Genomic DNA, 19455 nt, shown 5'->3' on the forward strand with positions numbered 1-19455 from the left:
CTGCCTTATTTGTTTTATGATATTTAGTACATTTAGTTGTGCTAATGGTCTCACCATATTTGTTCTAGCTGTGATTAGTGTAGTTAGCAAATGAACTGGAAAGGGTGCTTGCACTGACTATGATAATCCAGCTGATAAACTATTAAAGACCACCCAGTGTAGTGTTATGTTGTTCTTGTAATTTCTACACAATAGCCAAGTGCAGTGAACCATGAAATTAAAAGGAATGTTTAATTTTTTTTTTGTATTTGTGTAAATATTTTGGTTGGTAGGTTTCCTTCAGCAAGAGATGACTCCTTGAGTACAAGCTGGCAGCCAATTGAAGATTGGTTTTGATTGGGGTCAGCTTTGTTGCACGGGTGACCTTTTTTTAAACTGCAAAAGAAAATGAGCTTAACTTCTGCTTCAGACCAATAAAGCAGATAGCTGTTTCATAACTGTTCTTTTTCTCTCCTCAGGGAAAGTGATGCTGTTTGTGTTTATGGCTAGATGCGTTTAGGATTGCAGAATATATTCTTTGAAAATAATAATGGTTTGGCTTGATTTGAATAACCCTTGGATGGTTTCTCACCGTTAAAATATGCAGTAACAAACCCATATTCTTCGGTACCCTCTATCATAAATTTCATATCACTTTGAAAATCTTTTTTAAAGAAAATAAATTTATCTTTTCAGTGACGAGTGATTTCTAAATTGTCCGTGTTCACACAGATTGTTTCTCATATCACTGGTCAACAGATACATAAGCCATGACAGCAAAAACAATTTACTTAATTTTTTTTCTCTCAATTTGATTTAAGAACAGATTCAGGAAGATTGAATATGCCATTTTGTTCATGTTAGACTTGGCTATCTGAATTAATGTGTCAGCAGCTGTTGGATTTAATCTTCCTAATTCGAGTTACAAAGTGAACTCCTTCCCCTTTCCAGAATTAAGGCTACTTTGATCAATAACTACTGGGGCGGAGGTTAATTTCCTTCTGGCTCAAGTATTATTGCTGTTTGTGGTCTTAGCAGGTAATTCTGTGATGTCTAGTTTACAGATATAATATGTAATACACTGCTTTCTTCACCTGCTGTGTGATACTTAATATAAACTGCAGGCGGTATACTATGGAACCCCATAGCTTTTAATTTATGACTAAATACTATCACTGATTTTCACAGGACTTGTCTTCAATATTTTTTGCAAATACATTTTCATCAATGTAATGCCGGTATTTCTCCACTTCTTTTTCAGGGTGTTGGGTTATCAGTGCATGGACATTTCCGGGTGGCCACAGAGAAAACGTTGTTTGCTATGCCAGAGACAGGAATAGGTAAAACTTTGATTACAGGAACATTTATCAAAGTGTTCTATTACATGTTGAAATTGCTATATTTCATTAACGTACATTTTGGAAAAATTCTGAAGCAGTTCTATTTGTATCAAACTGCACTCGCAGCTGACTTGTTCTTTCAGTGTGTTTTATCATTTATCCTGGATAGATGTGTTTTTAAAAAAAGTGTTAGTCTGTGTCATGGTACCGTACATAGTTATCGTAAAGAAGGTTCTGACAGCTGAGTAGAAAACACTGCCACATCAAATCCCCAAACATAGAGATATTGGAGGAGTCACTTACTGTGCTGATGGCTGCACTGGCTTTCTCTCCATTTCCTGGGGATAGTGGTTTGTTGGTGATCTTTGGAAGCTGCATTCTCTGGAGGTCCTGTACAAATTTTGGAGGCCAAGTCTTCTACTGTCAGTAGTAGCTCTAACATGCAGTAAAGTCCTGGTTATCAAACATTTATTAACCGGAACAAAAACAGACTGCTAGAAATCAGTGGTTCAAACAGTGAAGGCAAAAGGGGTGAGTCGACTTCTCAAATTGATACACTGCTTCAAAGTTCCAAGTCAATTTTATAATCAGAGTACATGTATGTCAACACATACAACCATGAGCTTCTCTTTCCTGTGAGCATACTCAGCAAATCTATAGAATAGTAGAACAGGATCAATGTACTAGATAAGGTGCATGTGGAGAGGGTGTTTCCTCTGGTGGGCGTATCCAGAACTAGAGAGCACAGCTCAAAATTGAGGAGCGACCTTTTAGAACAGAAGTAAGGAGGAATTTTATTTTGGCCAAAGAGCGGTGGAGGCCAAGTCCATGGGTATATTCAAAGCGGAAATTGATAGATTCCTGATTGGTCCAGACATCAAGGGTATGGTGACAGGGCTGGTGTATGGGGTTGAATGGGATTCGGGATTGGCCATGATGAAATGGAGGAGTGGACTCGATGGGCTGAATGGCCTAATTCTGTTCCTATGTCTTAATGGTCTAAGGAAAGGTCAAGTAGAGCATAGAAAACAGCAAACTGTCCAAATGGAAATATAGATAAATAGCAATAAATAACAAGAATATGAAATACCAAGATAAAGATTTTTTAAAGTGACTCTCAGGATTGAGAGGAAAGATGAACTCCAGTGTGATCTTACCCACCAGTCACATATTCCTGCATTTTCCTCTCTTCTTACACACACGCACACGCTCACTTACTCACTCCCTCCCTCCCTCCCTCCCTCTCTATTCCACTTGGATAGCCTACAGTCCAATGGCATGTGCAGTTTTTTTTGTCAATTTTGGGTATCTTTCAGCTCTGAAACTCTCTTCTCATATACCTGCCAGCCTATATTCTTCCCTCTGCACTAATATGTATTGGCAATCTGTCCTACTCCCTCAATCCTGATGTGGGATCTTGACAAAGCCTGTTCACATAGTTTCTTCTCTCTTTGCTTACCTCTTTCCTTCTTCTGTCCCACAGCTGGTTCCATCTGCCCATTAGCCCTTCATTCCAGCCTCTATCTCCCCCCCAAAACCCCTATATCCCAGCAAATATTCTTTCTCCCTTTCAGTCCTGATGGAGGATCTTGACCTGAAATGTCAACCTCCACCTTTTGCCTCTATGTTGAACTGCTGAGGTCATCCAATAATCTATTTATTTTTTGTACCAGGTTCCGGCATTGAATTCATTTATATTCTGGCAGGCCCCACAGGAAGTTGCTGTGTCAGAGCTGAGAGTGTGCCTACACCAACATAAAAGGAACTGCATGGGAGACTGGTCCAGAAGGTTAAGTCACCTGACCTTAATGATGAAATCATCTTTGTCTTGTTGAAACGAACCAGAAAGTGGTAGTAGACGGTTATCTCTCTGATTGGAAGCTTGTGGCTAGTGATGTGGTGGAGGTACTGGTGCTGGGTCCGTTGTTTATCATCTATGCAAATGATTTAGTGGAGAATGTGGTAAACTGGATTAGCAAATTTGCAGATGTCACCAAAGTTGCAGGCGTAGTGGACAACCAGGAAGGCTATCAAAACTTGCAAAGTGATCTGGCCATCTGGGAAAATGGGATGAAAAATGGCATCTGGAATATAATGCAGACAAGTTTGAGGTGTTGCACTTTGGGAGCACAAGCCAGCGTAAGAATTACCACAGTGAATGATAATGCACTGCGAACAAAGGGACCAAGGAATACAGATCCATAACTAATTGTAAGTGAATTATGGATCTGTAGGTAGATAAGGTTGTAAAGAGAGCTTTTGTCACATTGGCCTTCTTAAATCAGGACATTGAGAACAGGAGTTGGGAGTATGTTAAAGTTGTATAAGATGTTTGTGAGGCGTAATTTGGAATATTGTGTGTCGTTCTTGTCACCTGCCTACAGGAATGATACCAATAAGCTTGTAAGAGTGAGAGAAAAATTTTCAAGGATATTGCCAGGACTTCAGGACTTGAGTTCTAGCCCAAGGTTGAATAGATTAAGACTTCATTCCCCGGAGCGTATAAGAATGAGGGGAGATTTTGCAGAGGTATACAAAATTGAGGAGTATAGATAGGGTGAATGCTTGCAGACTCGAACTGGAGGTCATAGGTTTGTATGAAAGGTGGAAAATGTAAGTAGTATTTGAGAGGGAACTTCATCACTCAGAGGGTGTTGCAAATGCAGAGCAAGTTGCCAATGGAAGTGGTAGATGCTGGTCTACCTGAACAGATGCTGGTGACCTTTTACCGCTGCACCATAGAGAGCTTCTTAACATACTGCATCTCTGTGTGGTATCTCAGTTGTACAGCAGCTGATAGGAAAGCACTTCAGTGGGTCGTCTCTAGTGCATAAAAGATCATTGGGACACAGCTCCCAGCCCTGGAGGACACCTACAGCTTACGCTGCCTAAGGAAAGCTACAAGCATCTGTAAGGACAATACACACTCATGCAATCATCTGTTTGAACTTCTTCCGTCTGGCAGACATTATAGGATTTTCTATGCCCACACTTCCAGATTGAAAAATAGCTTTTTCTCCAGAGCTATAATTGCTCTGAACCAATCGATCAAGCATCATACATAAATTTGTTATATTGCTACTTTTGATATTGCTGGTTTTATGGCTGTCATTCATCTGAGTTGCACTTTCGTACTGCTGGACATTGCTTGTACTGGCTGGTTACTTGATTTTATTTATTGTTTATTTATTTTATTTGTTGTTTTATAGCATTGAGTACGAGAGTTGCAAACTCATTTTTGCTGTATTGGTGCATAACCAATTGTACAATGCAATGACAATAAAGATATTTCAATTTTCAATTCAATTGCTTATCGGCGAATCTTGGATAAGTATATGGGTGAAAGAGGTATGCAGGACTGTGGTCCAGGTATAGGTGTGACACTAGGCAGAAGACGAAGTTGGTACAGACTAGTTTAGCTATGGGGCCTGTGTCTATGCTGTAATACTCTCTGAACAGCAGGCTGCTGAAGGAGCATTGCTGAGAGAGAGGCCAGACTGAAACCTGTACTGTGGAACACTGATGCTGATAAAGGGGGAGAACTGGAATGGCCGCTCCTGCTGACTGACAACCAGCACAGTGAACGTGCCTGTGGTGATAAAGTGTGGTGTTGGGGCAATGGTTGGGCTGGCTCTTGATTTGTAAGCACATGCTGGATAACTAAGCTTTTATAGTATTATCCGTTCATGATTCTTACCCAGATTTTTAAAGGTTACAGGCAAGTTCAACGGGCTGCTGGAAAAAAGGATGAAATCATTGGCTTTGTTAATAGAAGCCTTGCTTTCAAAACTTGTAGACTGATATTTGTAGCTGAAGAGGTCAGGGGGCCCTAATGTTTTTAATTGCAGATGCTTAGCTAGTGATTGCCAGAGTTATGATATTTATGTGGCATGGTGGAGTGGGGTGAGTGGGAGGTGCATTTGGAGTGTGGCTTAGTAAATTGTGCATTCATGGCAATTTTTTCCCCCAGAAGAACACAGCACGCCACAGCAATTTATTGCTGAATAGGTGCTGCTTGGTGGCATTTTAGACTATAATATTCATATTGTTGACGTTTGAGGATAGGCTGATAAGAGATTGATTGCCTGTTTAGATTTGTCCTGCTTTCTTAGCACAAGGTATAGTCGGGCAATTTTACATTGTAATGGACAACTTAATTAGAATGTGAAGGAATTTTGCTTGTTTCATTGCAAAATGAATACAAACATGAATGGATCTATAAAAAATACAAAAGATTCTGATTGCTAGCTGCCTTTACAGCAAACTGCAATCTGTGGATGTTATACGCTGAGTGCCATGAATGCTGATTTGTAATTGAAGGCCTGTTTTGTGGTTTTATATTTTACTTTGAAGAATGTATTAGAATCTGAGCACATTGCAATTAAATTAACATTCTTCCGTGCCCATTGAAAGATCCCCTAGTTACTGAAAGTTGAATCACAACACATTTATCATAAATCTTGTTTTGAAGTTTTCCAAGTAAATAACAAAGAGCAGTTTTACAAGGTTCATAACAAATTTCTTATGCATTACGGTATTTCCAATTGTGGTGAATGGAAATATGAAATAAGCAGTTTATTCTCCATGATAGAAACTTTTGCTTTTATCGGCACTAGCACTAGCATTTGTTTGTGGTGCATGAGTCATATCTGAATTAAGATTATCATTTGCTTCTAAGTGTCTTTTGTCCTTCAATTGGAACTTTCATAGTGCTACAGACCCCATAATACTGGCTTGAAAACATTGACAAGTTTTATCAGAAAAATGAAATCAAAAGTTTAGGCTGGGCCCGGCATCCTGAGTTTATTGTATGACATTTTTTTAGGCAACTTGGCTATACATGTAGGCACGTTCATAGCTGAAGTTCTGATCTGGAATCAAGACTGGTTTGGCAAGAATTTTGAACCTCATTTAGAAAGATTTGCCATTCACTTCACATCTGAATTCAAATGTTTGAAGATTCTATCAGACTTTGTGTACAAATGTGTAAAATTACATTTCTAATTTGCCTCTGTGGTTAAAGTTAATTCATTTTATGACTTTGTTGCACCCTCCTACTCATAAATGGTGACTATGAAACCAGTGAAGTTATTTTCCCTTTCCGAATTCCCATGCCTTGGAATAAAAGCAGCAATATTACTGAGTTTGAAGTTCTTCAAAAATAAATGTCACATACTTGACATGGTTATTTTAAATGAACTAAAACATGTTGAGAAGCTTGCACTGTTATTAACATATGGTACAGTCTACACCAACTGTGCTATATTGTAGCCTGTATTTCTTTTGCCAGTGCAATTTGCCTACATAGCAGCATAATATGGCAGGTTTAATTTCAAATCCAGGATATATTTACCTTATCGTTAACTGGGTTTGTACCTGAAAATAATGTGCTGCATGTCTGACATTCAGTGTAACCTTGGTGGCCCTGCTGAACCTCTGGCAGAGTTCCATAGTCAATACCTCTGGTGAGTCTCATGCTATGTTGGTCTTGGCATGCATAGATGCCATGTGATCAGCCCTTATGTATGTTGATAACAACAGTTTTAAAAGTATACACCCCATTTGCCAGTTTGCCAACTTAACAAGCAAAGTCCCTTGTTCAGGATGTTTGAAAACTCAACAGCCACAGTATGAGGTTTTAAAAGAAAAGGGAACTCAACAGAAGCTTACCCAGAGCCAACGTCTCTTTCAAGCCGAAGCCTCCTTTGAGCCAAAGTCTGACATTCCTGCTCTCACCACTGGCCTCCCTGCTTGTCCCTTCTGAACTTATAAACAGGCGTTGCTGACCTGTGAGACACCTCATCACTGTGGCCTGCTCCTGCTGCTGATAGGGCTGTTGGGTTGCTTTGATTTGGTTGGTGTCTGTCTTCTCAAGTGCTTTTTGACCCTGCTATTTGATTGTATTTTATTTAGAAATACAGCACAGTAACAGGCATTTTTGGCTCAGTGAGTTCATACCACCCAACACACCATTATGACTAATTAGCCTACTAACCTGTATATCTTTAGAATGTGGAAAGAGACTGGAAAACCCAGAGGAAATCCACATGGCTACGGCGAGAACATACAAGTTTATTACAAACAATGGCAGGAATTGTACCTGAGTCGCTGGTGCTGAAAAGCCTGCTAATCACTATGCTACCATGACATGAGGTTACTGTATGAGGAACATCTGGCATCTCTTGGGCTGTATCCCCTGGACTTTGGGAGAATGAGAGGGGATCTCATAGAAACATTCCAAATACCGTAAATTCCGGTGTATAAGCTGAGAATTTGGCCCTAAATGTTGGTCCCAAAATTAGGGAGTTGGCTTATACAGAGGGTGTCAACTTTGGAAAAACGAATACACAGAAGACAGGTTGTATTTATTGGCTTCGTCCATCCAGCCACATTCTTGATCATAAACAACAACTCCCCGTGGGAATTTTTCTTTCTTTGGAATGTTTTCCTCTTAAAAATCACCATTGGTGGTGGTTGTTTGGTTGCATCAGCCATACATGTTAACACAACAGTAAAATGTTGCTTCTCGTGTCCAGTTGTTTTGACAAGGACTGTTTTCTCCCCCTTCCGATTGACAGTGCGGTTGCCAGCAAAATCAAAGAACATTGGTGTCTCGTCCATGTTACCAATCAGTGAGAGTGGGTAAGAATGTGCCTTTCGAAGCTTGATTACAAAACTATTGGAAGGCCGTAATCTTATTCTCAAGGTCGCTCGGTAACTTCTGAGCAATCTTTGCTTTTTGTCTCAACGCCGTCTATTCATAAATCGGTACACCAACTTCACGTAGCTTTGAAATTTTCGCTGACCTCACGGTGTTTTTTGGCCCATTTCAACACTTGAACTCAAATCATTTCTCTGGCAACAATGTATCCAGTCGATCACCGGTGATTCACCCACTGTAAAACGTTTTCTTCCAGTTCTGGCGACTGGCATGTTTTCCCGCGGTTTGCACATTTCGTCTTTCGCATTTCCCTCAGCGTGTCTTCTGCCTTTCTCCGCTCTCTCACTTGTTTCTCGTTTACACTAAACTTCTTAGCAGCTGCAGAATTATTCGTTCCTTTAGCAAAATCAACAACCTTCAGCTTGAAGCCAGCATCATATCGCATTCATTTTAATCTTTTGTACAAGGTGGTCGCAAACTCAATAGTGAGTACATATACTGACCCTGCTACCCCGTGTTATGTTTTAATGAGATTATGATGGGCGCTAAATGGTTTCACAGGGGTTACATTTCAGAGGATTCTTTACCATTGGGAACCTAATCCAAAACTTCCCTCCCTGATTTATTTATTAAGAATTCACTTATAATGCTCTACAATGTGTAGGCCTATTTTCTTAGCAGGTACTGGTTCACAAAATTTCCAGGTACCTAATCAGGCAAAGCTGAGTACTGGCATGTGAGATCTTGTGATCTTTTCTGGTTAAATCAAAAACCTCCACAAAAGGGGTTGGCTTATACACTAGAATTTATGGAATTAAAAGGCCTGAACAAATTAATATGGCAAAGTTATTTCTCATAGTAGGGGATTCCAGGACAACAGGGCACAACTTTAGGATTGAAGGACATCCTTTTAGAACTGAGATGCGGAGAAATTACTTTAGTCATTGGGTGGTAAATCTGTGGAATTTGTTGCCACGTACGGCTGTGGAGGCCAAGTCATTGGGTGTATTTAAGGCAAAGATAGATAGGTTCTTGATTAACCAGGGCATCAAAGGGTATGGGGTGAAGGCAGGGGAGTGGAGATGACTGGAAGAATTGGATCAGCCCATGACTGAATGGCAGAGCAGACTCAATGGGCCAAATAGCCTACTTCTGCTCCTATATCATATGGACATCCTGTTGTGGTTTCTTGTTGATCATGGAAAAGATTTTAGGGTGAGTCACTTGCCACAAAATACTCAACTTGTGACTGTTCTTTATTTAGTTGGCTGGTCCAATTAAATTTTCTGATCAATGATGATTCCTAAGCCATTGATGGTGGGGGATGTGACAAGGATAATGCTGTTGAGCATATATGTCAAACTCAAGGCCCGCGGGCCAAATCCGGCCCGCGGTGGAATTATCTTTGGCCCACGAGATAATATCTAATTACTATTAAAGCTGGCCCCAGTAATCGAAGCGCCTATGGCGTATGATATGGCTAATGCTGAGTTTATTCAGGTACCAGGTTTTCAGGGTTTTTAGTGTTTATTCAGCAGTCTTGCTCGGCAGTCTTCTTCATAAGAAACGGAATTTGTAAAGTGAAACACTTTGTAGTTATAGCAGAGACTGAGACACATGAGAGCAGGCTGAAAAAACGGAGGCAACAAAAGCTGCGTTCGCACGCGACCGACTGATCCGGCCCGCATGAAGCTGCATTTTGCTCAATCCGGCCCGTGACCTAAAATGAGTTTGACACCCCTGCTTGAGGGTCAAATGAAGGCAGTTAGAAGGCAATTTGTCTGATATGTCTTCTGTAAGTGCACACGTGCTCATCCCATTCTATTTAAATAGTCTTGAATTTTGAGTTAGGTGATACCAATCATGCAATTTGGCTAAAACTAATTTCAAACTTACCCGATTAGCTTTACTGTTGCACAGAACTTGAAATCACTAGCATTGAAAAATCCTGATGCAAGGTTTTGACCATAAATATCACAATTTTGTCCCACCCCACAGATGTTGCTTGACCCACTAAACATTCAGCAGATTTTTGGTTGCTTCAGATTCCAGCACCTGCAAACTCTCTAGCAAAGAAGAGAATACCAAGCAGCATTCTGTTCTTTTCTAGTGGTATTGTTGTACTACAACATATTCCAATACACAGAGAACCAATCAGTGTTGGCGTGCAGGCTGGCTGCAATTAAAATCATTGCTTTCCTGTGTTTATATTTAGTTTACAGTATTAGTTTAGATTCCATCCAGAAATTAGATCATATGTTTTGCAGTTTAAAAATTCACTATTTATATTACCTGAGTTGTCAGAACATTCTCACTCTTGAACAAATACTTAACGAAAGTCATTTTCAGAGAATCTAGTCTCTTCAGGCAGTGTGGAGGAGTCAGTTTTTTTTCATTATAAACAAAATTGAAATTCCCAACAGTGGACATCACGTCTGCATCTGAATGACAGAATTAATATACACAAAATGCTGGAGGAACTCAGCAGGCCAAGCAGTATCTATGGAAAAAAGTACAGTCAACGTTTTGAACGAAACGTCGACAGTGCGTTTTTCCATAGATGCTGCCTGGCCTGCTGAGTCCCTCCAGCATTTTGTGTGTGTTGCTCGGATTTCCAGCATCTGCAGATTTTCTCTTGTTTGTGACAGAATTAATATAACTTATCATCACCTCTTCTGGCAAAGAGGGCTGGCACCTTTCACCAAAACTGAGAAAAAGAGAAACAATTTGGTTTAAAGTAGAAGAGTGATGAGCAGAACAAAGGGTGTATCTCTAAATATCTCTATTTATTAAATGTTCTCTTGCATTTCTTGTACTCAATATTTAGTTTATGAAGGCCAGTGTGCCAAAAACTTTTTCTACAACTTTATCAATCTGTGATACCACTTTCAATGAATTATGCAAAAAAAAGTGTATTTAAGATCTCCCCCATCTTTTTTAGCCCCACACGTGGAATACTATTCTGATCTTCCAGAGGAACAATTTTGCCCTTTGCAATCCTTTTGCTCTTAACATACTGTACCTGTAAAATCCCTTAGGATTCTCCGCTAAGGCAACCTCATGCGTACTTTTAGCCCTCCTGATTTCTTTCTTAAGTATTACATTTCTTACACTCCATAAGCACCTCATTTGTTCCTACTTGACTATACCTGCTCTACACCTCTTTTTTTCTCTTAACTAGGGCCTCAATATCTCTTGAAAACCAAGGTTCCCTACACCAGTTATCTTTACGTTTTATTCTGACTGGCATATACAAGCTTTGTACTCCCAACATTTCATTTTTGAAAGCCTCCCACTTTCCAAACACACCTTTGCCAGAAAACAACATATCGCAATCCACACTTTCCAGATCATTTCTGATATCATCAAAATGAGCCTTTCTCCAATTTAGCATCTCAACCCGCCGACCAGACCTGTCTTTTTGCATATGTACTTTGAAACTAATAACATCGTGGTCACTGGATGCAGTGTTCCTCTACACAAACTTCTGTCACCTGCCCTGTCTCATTCCCTAAAAGCAGATCCAGTGTCGCATGCTCTCTCTTTGGGACTTCTGCGTACTGATGAAGGGTACATCATGTGAACATAGTTGACAAGCTCTTCCTAGTCCTTTTACAGTATGGGATTCCCAGTACTATGTGGAAAGTTACTGTAAAATCACCTACTACAATAACCTTATGTTTCTTGCAACAGTCTGTGATCTCTTTACAAATTTGTTTTTCTAAATAGGACTGTTGGGTGGTCTGTGATACAGCCCCCTTAACATGGTCATACCTTTCTTAATTCTCAGTTCTACCCATAACGCTTCACTAATCGAGTTCTCCAGTCTGTCCTGACGGAGCACTGCTGTGACGTTTTCCCTGACTAGTAATGCCACCCCTTCTCCTTTAATCCCTCCCATTCTGTCACGTCTAAGAAAACATAACCCCGGAGTACTGAGCTGCCACTCCTGCCCTTCCTGTAACCAAGTCTCAATAATGATTACATCATAATTTCATAATTCCTGAGCTCATCTGCCTTTCCTGCGATACTTCTTGCATTGAAATATACACAGCTCGAGACACTAGTCGCACCATGCTCAACCTTTTGATTCCTGAATTTGTCAGGTCTTACCTACATCTGCCTCCACAACCTCTCCACTAATTGTTTTGGCACTCTGGTTCTCATCCCTCTGAAACTCTAGTTTAAATCCACCACGCAGCATTAACAAACCTTTCCCTTCCAGTTCAGGTCCAAACCATACCTTCCGTGGAAGAGACCCCAATGATACGAATATCTTATGTCTTCCCTCCAATACCAATTCCTCAGCCATGTGTTAAACTGTACAATCTTCCTCGTTCTAGCCTCACTAACATGTAGCATGGGCAGCAATCCTGAGGTCACAACCCTGGAGATCCTGCCCTTTAACTTAGCACCTAACTCCCTGAACTTCCTGTGCAGAACTGTGTAACTTGTCCTACCCATGTCATTGATACCTACAAGGACCACAACTCTGGCTGTTGACCCTCCCGTTTAAGAAAGCTGAGGACTGAATCTGTGATGTCCCAGACGCTGGCTCCCGGGAGACAACATACCACTATGGAATCTCGTTTTCGCCCACTGAACCTCCTGTCCGTTCTCCTAACTAACAAATCCCCTATCACCACAGCAAGCCTCTTATCCCCCTCCCACCCCCCCACCGAGTCATAGTGCCAGAGACCTAACCACTGTGAACCCCCCCCCCCCCCCAATAGTATCCAAAGTGATGTAGCTGTTCTAGAGGGGTACTCAGCACTGGCTCCTTAACACCTTTCCTCTTTCTGTCAGCCAGTTTCTTGTGTCCTGCACCTTGGGTGTAACTACCTCTCTATATCTATCACTCCTTCACCCTCCCTAATGATCCGAAGTTCATCCCGTTCCAGCTCCAACTTCTTAATGCGGAGTGTTAGAATCTGCATCTGGATGCACTTCTCGCATTTGTAGTCCATCAGGGACATTGCAGGTCTCCCTGCCTTCCCACAACCTGTAGGAGGAGCATTTAACTCTCCTGCCTGGCATCTCTACTGTTCTAACTGTAGGGGGGAAAGAAACTTAAACCTGGAGCTTTGATTTCCTTTGCCTTCTCTGACTGAAGCCTCAAAGAGTTAAAGCCTGACAATCACTATTCTGACTCTGGTCCACTCAGATGATGGCCACTGCGCTTGCCCCTGCCTTCCTTTAATTTGCTGTTGCTAATCAATCCCAAATGCTGATTGGTCGCTGGCCAAAGCTCAGTTACACTGTTGCAATCTGCTGCTGCCTTTTCCAACTCGGGCAGTGGACTTGAGTGAAATCCCCTCCTCTCAAACTTGCTTGTTTTTATTAGTTGAGGCATTGAGTTCAAAAGTCATGAGGTTATGTTGCAACGGTATAAAACTATATAAATTCTGGTCTGACTACATCTGGAGTATTGTGTACAGTTCTGGTCACCCCTCTATAGGAAAGACTTTGAGACTTTGGAGAGGGTGCAGAAGAGGTTTATCAGGATGCTGCCTGGTTTAGAGGGCACGTGCTTTCATGAGAGCTTGGATAAATGGGTTATCTTCTCTAGAGCATTGGAGGCTGAGGGGAGATCTGATTGAGATTTATAAGATTATGAGAGGTGTAGATAGAGTAGACAGGGAATACCTGTTTGCCAGGGTTGAAATGTCTAATACTAGAAGGCATGCGTTGGGTTGGTTCAAGGGGGATGTGAGGAGTAAGTTTTTTTCACTCAGAGAATGGTGGATGCCTGGAATTCATCGCCTGGAATGGTATTAGACGCAAATACTTTAGAGGCTTTTAAGAAACGTTTGGATAGGCACATGGATGTAAGGAACATGGAGGGATTAGTGTTTGGATGTTTTTGATTTGTGTTTTAGCTGGTTTGGCACAATGATGTGGGCTGAATGGCCTGTTCAATGTAAAAACCCCCAAATTAAATGCTAATGTCTCATCTTTACTGGTTTGATCATTGTTTTGGATACTAATAATTTATATTACTTAAATTAATACTCTATAATTATATTTGTGTTTTAATGTGACACTTTGCCTGCTGTATATCTTTTTCAATTGTGAGTAGCTGCATTGAATGCGAACATTTCGGATGTTTCCAGATGCATTTGAGAAAAGAATCACAAAGCAATGCAGTTTAAGAAAATGTTAAGGGTATATAAAAATAGTGCACACCTTGAATGTGTGACATGCAAACCATCTTACGTAGTCCTGATGTAAGGCCGAAGTCAGCTTGATGTATTGACAAATGAGCAGCAGCAATATTTCATGCTTCTCTTATAAGATAGGGAAGAAGAAAAAAGTGTAAATTGCAATCCTTGATTATTTAATGGGAAATGAGTTCAGGTTGTTAGGCACCCCAAAAAAAAAAAGAAAGCTGGATTAGTAAGGTCTGGGTAACTTGTAGCACATCTCTGGCACACAAAGCAGAGCATAATGGATATCAGCAGCGTCAATATTGTTGTGAAGTATTTCAGTATTTTGATGAGAAATTTTGTAAAACTGCTGCAGCTCTTTAAGTATTTGTTTATTTTGCAGTTTTCTATGCCATTTTATTTGTTACCCCTATACGCCTGCTCGTTAATGTAAATAGCTAATCAACTAATCATGTGGCAACAACTCAGTGCATATCAACCATTGTTGATAGAATCTCAGGTGGTGACGAGAGGGCGTACAGGAGTGAGATATGCCAACTATTGGAGTGGTGTCACAGCAACAACCTGGCACTCAAGTAAATCAATTATGTATATTGAATAGATTTTAAAAATGTGCAAAAACAGAAATACTGTATATATTTTTTTAAAGTGTGGTAGTGTCCAGAGATTCAATGTCCATTTAGGAATTGGATGGCAGAGGGGAAGAAACTGTTCCTGAATCGCTGAGTGTGTGCCTTCAGGCTTCTGTACCTCCTACCTGATGGTAACACTGAGAAAAGGGCCCTGGGTGCTGGAGGTCCTCAATAATGGACGCTGCCTTTCTGAGACACCGCTCACTAAAGATGTCCTGGGTACTTTGTAGGCTAGAACTCAAGATAGAGCTGATTAGATTTACAACCTTCTGCAGCTTCTTTTGGTCCTGTGCAGTATCCCCTCTATACCAGACAGTGGTACAGCCTGTCAGAATGCTCTCCACGGTACAACTATAGAAGTTTTTGAGTGTATTTGTTGACATGTGAAATCTCTTCAAACTCCTAATAAAGTATAGTGACTATCTTGCCTTTTTAACTACATCGATATGCTGGGACCAGGTTAGATTCTCAGCGATCTTGACACCCAGGAACTTGAAGCTGCTCACTCTCTCCACTTCTGATCCCTCTATGAGGATTGGTATGTGTTCCTTCATCTTACCCTTCCTGAAGTCTACAATCAGCTCTTTTGTCTTACTGACGTAGAGTGCCAGGTTGTTGCTGCGGCACTAGTTCCACTAGCTGGCATATCTCACTCCTGTACGCCCTCTTGTCACCACCTGAGATTCTACCAACAATGGTTATATCGTCGGCAAATTTATAGATGATATTTGAGCTATGCCTAGCCACACAGTTGTGGGTATACAGAGAGTAGAGCAGTGGGCTAAGCACACCCCTGACGTGTGCCAGTATTAATCGCCAGCGAGGAGGTGATGTTATTCACCAAACTGCACAGATTGTGGTCTTCTGGTTCGGAAGTCGAGGATCCAATTGCAGAGAGAGGTACAGAGGCCCAGGTTCTGCAGCTTCTCAATCAGGATTGTGGGAATGATGGTATTAAATGCTGAGCTATAGTCGATGAACAGCATCCTGATGTAGGTGTTTTTTTGTTGTCCAAGTGGTCTAAAGCCGTTTGGACAGCCATTGAGATTGCGTCTGCCGTTGACTCATTGTGGTGATAGGCAAATTGCAATGGGTCCAGATCCTTGCTGAGGCAGGAGTTCAGTCTAGTCATAATCAACCTCTCAAAGCATTTCATCATTGTCGATGTGAGTGCTACCTGGTGATAGTCATGAAGGCAGCTCACGTTATTCTTCTTAGGCACTGGTATAATTGTTGCCTTTTTGAAGTAAGTGGGAACTTCTTCCCGTAGCAGTGAGAGGTTCCGGAAGGGTAAGTCAAAGGAACACATACCAATCCTCATAGAGGGATCAGAAGTGGAGGGAGTGAGTAGTTTCAGGTTCCTGGGTGTCAAGATCTCTGAGGATCTAACCTGGTCCCAACATATTGATGTAGTTATAAAGAAGGCAATCTGACAGGCTGCATCACTGTCTGGTATGGGGTTGGGGGGCTACTGTACAGGACCAAAAGAAACTGAAGAAGATTGTAAATTTAGTCAGCTCCATCTTGGGTGCTAGCCTACAAAATACCCAGGACATCTTCAAGGAGCGATGTCTCGGAAAGGCAGCGTCCATTATTAAGGACCTCCAGCACCCCCAGGGCATGCTCTTTTCTCACTGTTACCATCAGGTAGGAGGTATAGAAGCCTGAAGGCACACACTCAGCATTTCAGAAACAGTTTCTTCCCCTCTGCCATCCAATTCCTAAATGGACATTGAACCCTTGAACACTACCTCACTTTTTTAACATATTATTTTTGGTTTTTTGCACGATTTTTAATCTATTCATAATAGTATGCCGTAATTGATTTATTTATTGTTATTTTGTTTTTTTCTATATTATGTATTGCTTGTACTGTTGCTGCTAAGTTAACGAATTTCACGTCATATGCCAGTGCTAATAAACTTGATTCTGATTCTGAGAATTCTTTCCTTAATCCTTGGTGCTTATCACCGAATATTTGCTTCTTCTAAGGCATTACTTGAAGCTAATACCAGTGTTCCACATTGATACATAGATAGATAATTTATTGCTCCCAAAGGAAATTAGAGTCACAGTAGCATTACAAGTGCACAGATATACAAATGTTAGAAGAGAAATAAGAAAGAATAAAAAGAAAGTTACCTCAAAGAGTTTAACAGGATGGGGTCATCACTTCCCTGGCTAAAGGTTGATTCATTATAGAGCCTAATGTCCGAGGGTAAGAATGACCTCATGTAGTGCTCTTTGGAGCAGTGCATTTGTCATAGTCCATTACTAAAAGTGCTCCTTTGTTCAGCCAAGGTGGCATGCAGAGGATGAGAAACATTGTCCAGAATTGCGAGGATTTTCCGTAGGGTCCTTTGTTCTGCCATAGCCTCCAGTGTGTCCAGTTTGACTCCTATAAAAGAGTGGTGGTGAATTGTGAATTTTGGAATTGTGAGTGTTTTGAGCTGTGATGTAAAGTTTCAACCGAAAATATCAGTAATTCCTTTCCCTTCCATAGATGTTGCCTGGCCAACTGAGTTCCTCCAACAGATTATTGTTATTCTATATCATAGAACAATACAGCACAGTACAGGCCTTTCGGCCCACAGAGCTGTGCCGACCCTTAAGCCCTGCCTCCCATATAACCCCCTATCTTAAATTCCTCCATATACCTGTCTAGTAGTCTCTTAAATTTCACTAGTGTATCTGCCTCCACCACTGACTCAGGCAGTGCATTCCACGCACCAACCACTCTCTGAGTAAAATACTTTCCTCTAATATCCCCCTTGAACTTTCCACCCCTTACCTTAAAGCCATGTCCTCTCGTATTGAGCAGTGGTGCCCTGAGGAAGAGGCGCTGGGTGTCCACTCTATCTATTCCTCTTAATATCTTGTATATCTCTATCATGTCTCCTCTCAACCTCCTCCTCTCCAGAGAGTAAAGCCCTAGCTCCCATAATCTCTGATCATAATGCATACTTTCTAAACAAGGTAGCATCCTGGTAAATCTCCTCTGTACCCTTTCCAATGCTTCCACATCCTTCCTATAGTGAGGTGACCAGAACTGGACACAGTACTCCAAGTGTGGCCTAACCAGAGTTTTATAGAGCTGCATCATTACCCCGCAACTCTTAAACTCTATCCCTCGACTTACATAAGTTTTCTTAACTACCATCATCAATGGTCTCTTGTGTCTCCCATTTTTTTTAATTGCCCCTATTGCAAATACAAAAAGAAAAAGGATAAAGAAGAAATAATAATTAGTAAGCAATAAATATTGTGAACGTGAGATAAAGTGTCCTTGAAAGTGATTCCATAGGTTGTGGGAACAGTTCTGTGAGTGAGGGCAAGTGAAGTTATCCCCTCTGGATCAAGAGCTGGATGGTTGAGGGGCAATAACTGTTCCTGAACCTGGTAGTGTGTGTCCTGCGGTTCTTGTATCACCTTCCTGATGGCAGAAGCAAGAAGAGAGCATGGCCTTTATGGTGGGGTCCTTGATGATGTATGCTGCTTTTCTGCTGCAGCATTCTGTATAGCTGGTGGGGAGGGCTTTACCCGTGATCTACTTCTCTGTTCAAGAGCATTGATGTTTCTATACCAGGCTGTGATGCATCACAAGCAATATTCTCTCCACCACATATTTATAGAAGTTTGTAAGAGTTTTAGATGACATGCCAAATCTTCACAAATTTCTAAGAAAGTTGAGGCGCTGCTGTGCTTTCTTCCTAATGGCTTTGTAATTTGCTTGAACTCCAAATGTAATGGGAGAATGTCTTCTGGAGAGAAATGTGTAAAAGACTAAGAAATCTCCATTAATTTATGTTTATATCTCTTTGAATGTAATTTAAAATCCAGGGACAGCTTAGCCACCAGTCATAGATTTTGTGGGCCGGGCGTGTTCCTATTTGATGGACTTAACTCATGAAAGGCCCTTTTGTGGTGCAGAGCATTATGTGAAAAGCCTTCATCCAGAAATAGTAAAATGGGGAGAGAAGTGACGCAGATGCCTGAATCTAGAGCAATAAAAAAATCCAAATCAGTACTCAAGTCAAGATTGAAGCATTGGCAACTTGATTGAGTTAATACCAGTGATGATGCATCTGAGCTTCCTTATGCAGAATCCTTTCTGCAGCCAATTTGATTCAGTCCAAGGGATATCAAAAATAGCCAAGTACATTAGGCATAAAGGCTACAACCACCCCTCATTTTTAAGTCGTCTTCTGTCCAACTTACCAGGCTGTAGCCAATCTCTTCCAGAAAGGTTACGAGACTTGCATCTGTCGAACAGTCTGGAAAGTTGGCCATGTACTATATCTTATCAACAAAAATCTGAACAAATTTAATCCAGCATATTGCTGTTTCCTTAATCTGTCATAAATCTATGATACTATAATTACTAGTAACCTGCTTGCTAATAACCATTTTGTCTTCATTCAGAGTGTCCTCAATTCAGCTTGTGTCCAGATGTGGACTGAAGAGCTGAATTCCAGAAGCAAACTACTACAGATCCTGGAATTCCACAATGAAACACAAAACATAGGAAATGGTCAGGAGGTCAGCCAGTACACATAGACAGAGAAACAAAGTTATGCTTCAGGTCAATAACCTTTCATTAAAACTCAGTAATTGAAGGTGGTGAGATCAGCATCTCAATGACCATTAAAGATGGTCATCAAATTCTGAGATTGCCA

General features: G+C 41.0%; 1 protein-coding gene and 1 long non-coding RNA gene across 4 annotated transcripts in view; one reads left to right on the forward strand and one right to left on the reverse strand.

Moving 5' to 3' along the window:
• The window catches only part of hibch (3-hydroxyisobutyryl-CoA hydrolase), a 125037-nt gene that overhangs the window by 62770 nt on the left and 42812 nt on the right, over window positions 1-19455 (forward strand). For both annotated transcript variants that reach the window (XM_073046990.1, XM_073046991.1), the window contains one exon: window positions 1241-1319. In XM_073046990.1, the coding sequence (XP_072903091.1) occupies window positions 1241-1319 (79 nt within the window). The remainder of the gene's footprint in view (window positions 1-1240; window positions 1320-19455) is intronic.
• The window catches only part of LOC140728372 (uncharacterized), a 106154-nt gene that overhangs the window by 9922 nt on the left and 76777 nt on the right, over window positions 1-19455 (reverse strand). For both annotated transcript variants that reach the window (XR_012099057.1, XR_012099058.1), the window contains exon 3: window positions 1623-1754. This is a non-coding gene — a long non-coding RNA (uncharacterized lncRNA). The remainder of the gene's footprint in view (window positions 1-1622; window positions 1755-19455) is intronic.

Source organism: Hemitrygon akajei, chromosome 5, assembly GCF_048418815.1.
Source record: "Hemitrygon akajei chromosome 5, sHemAka1.3, whole genome shotgun sequence".
NCBI classification, from domain to species: Eukaryota; Metazoa; Chordata; class Chondrichthyes; order Myliobatiformes; family Dasyatidae; genus Hemitrygon; species Hemitrygon akajei.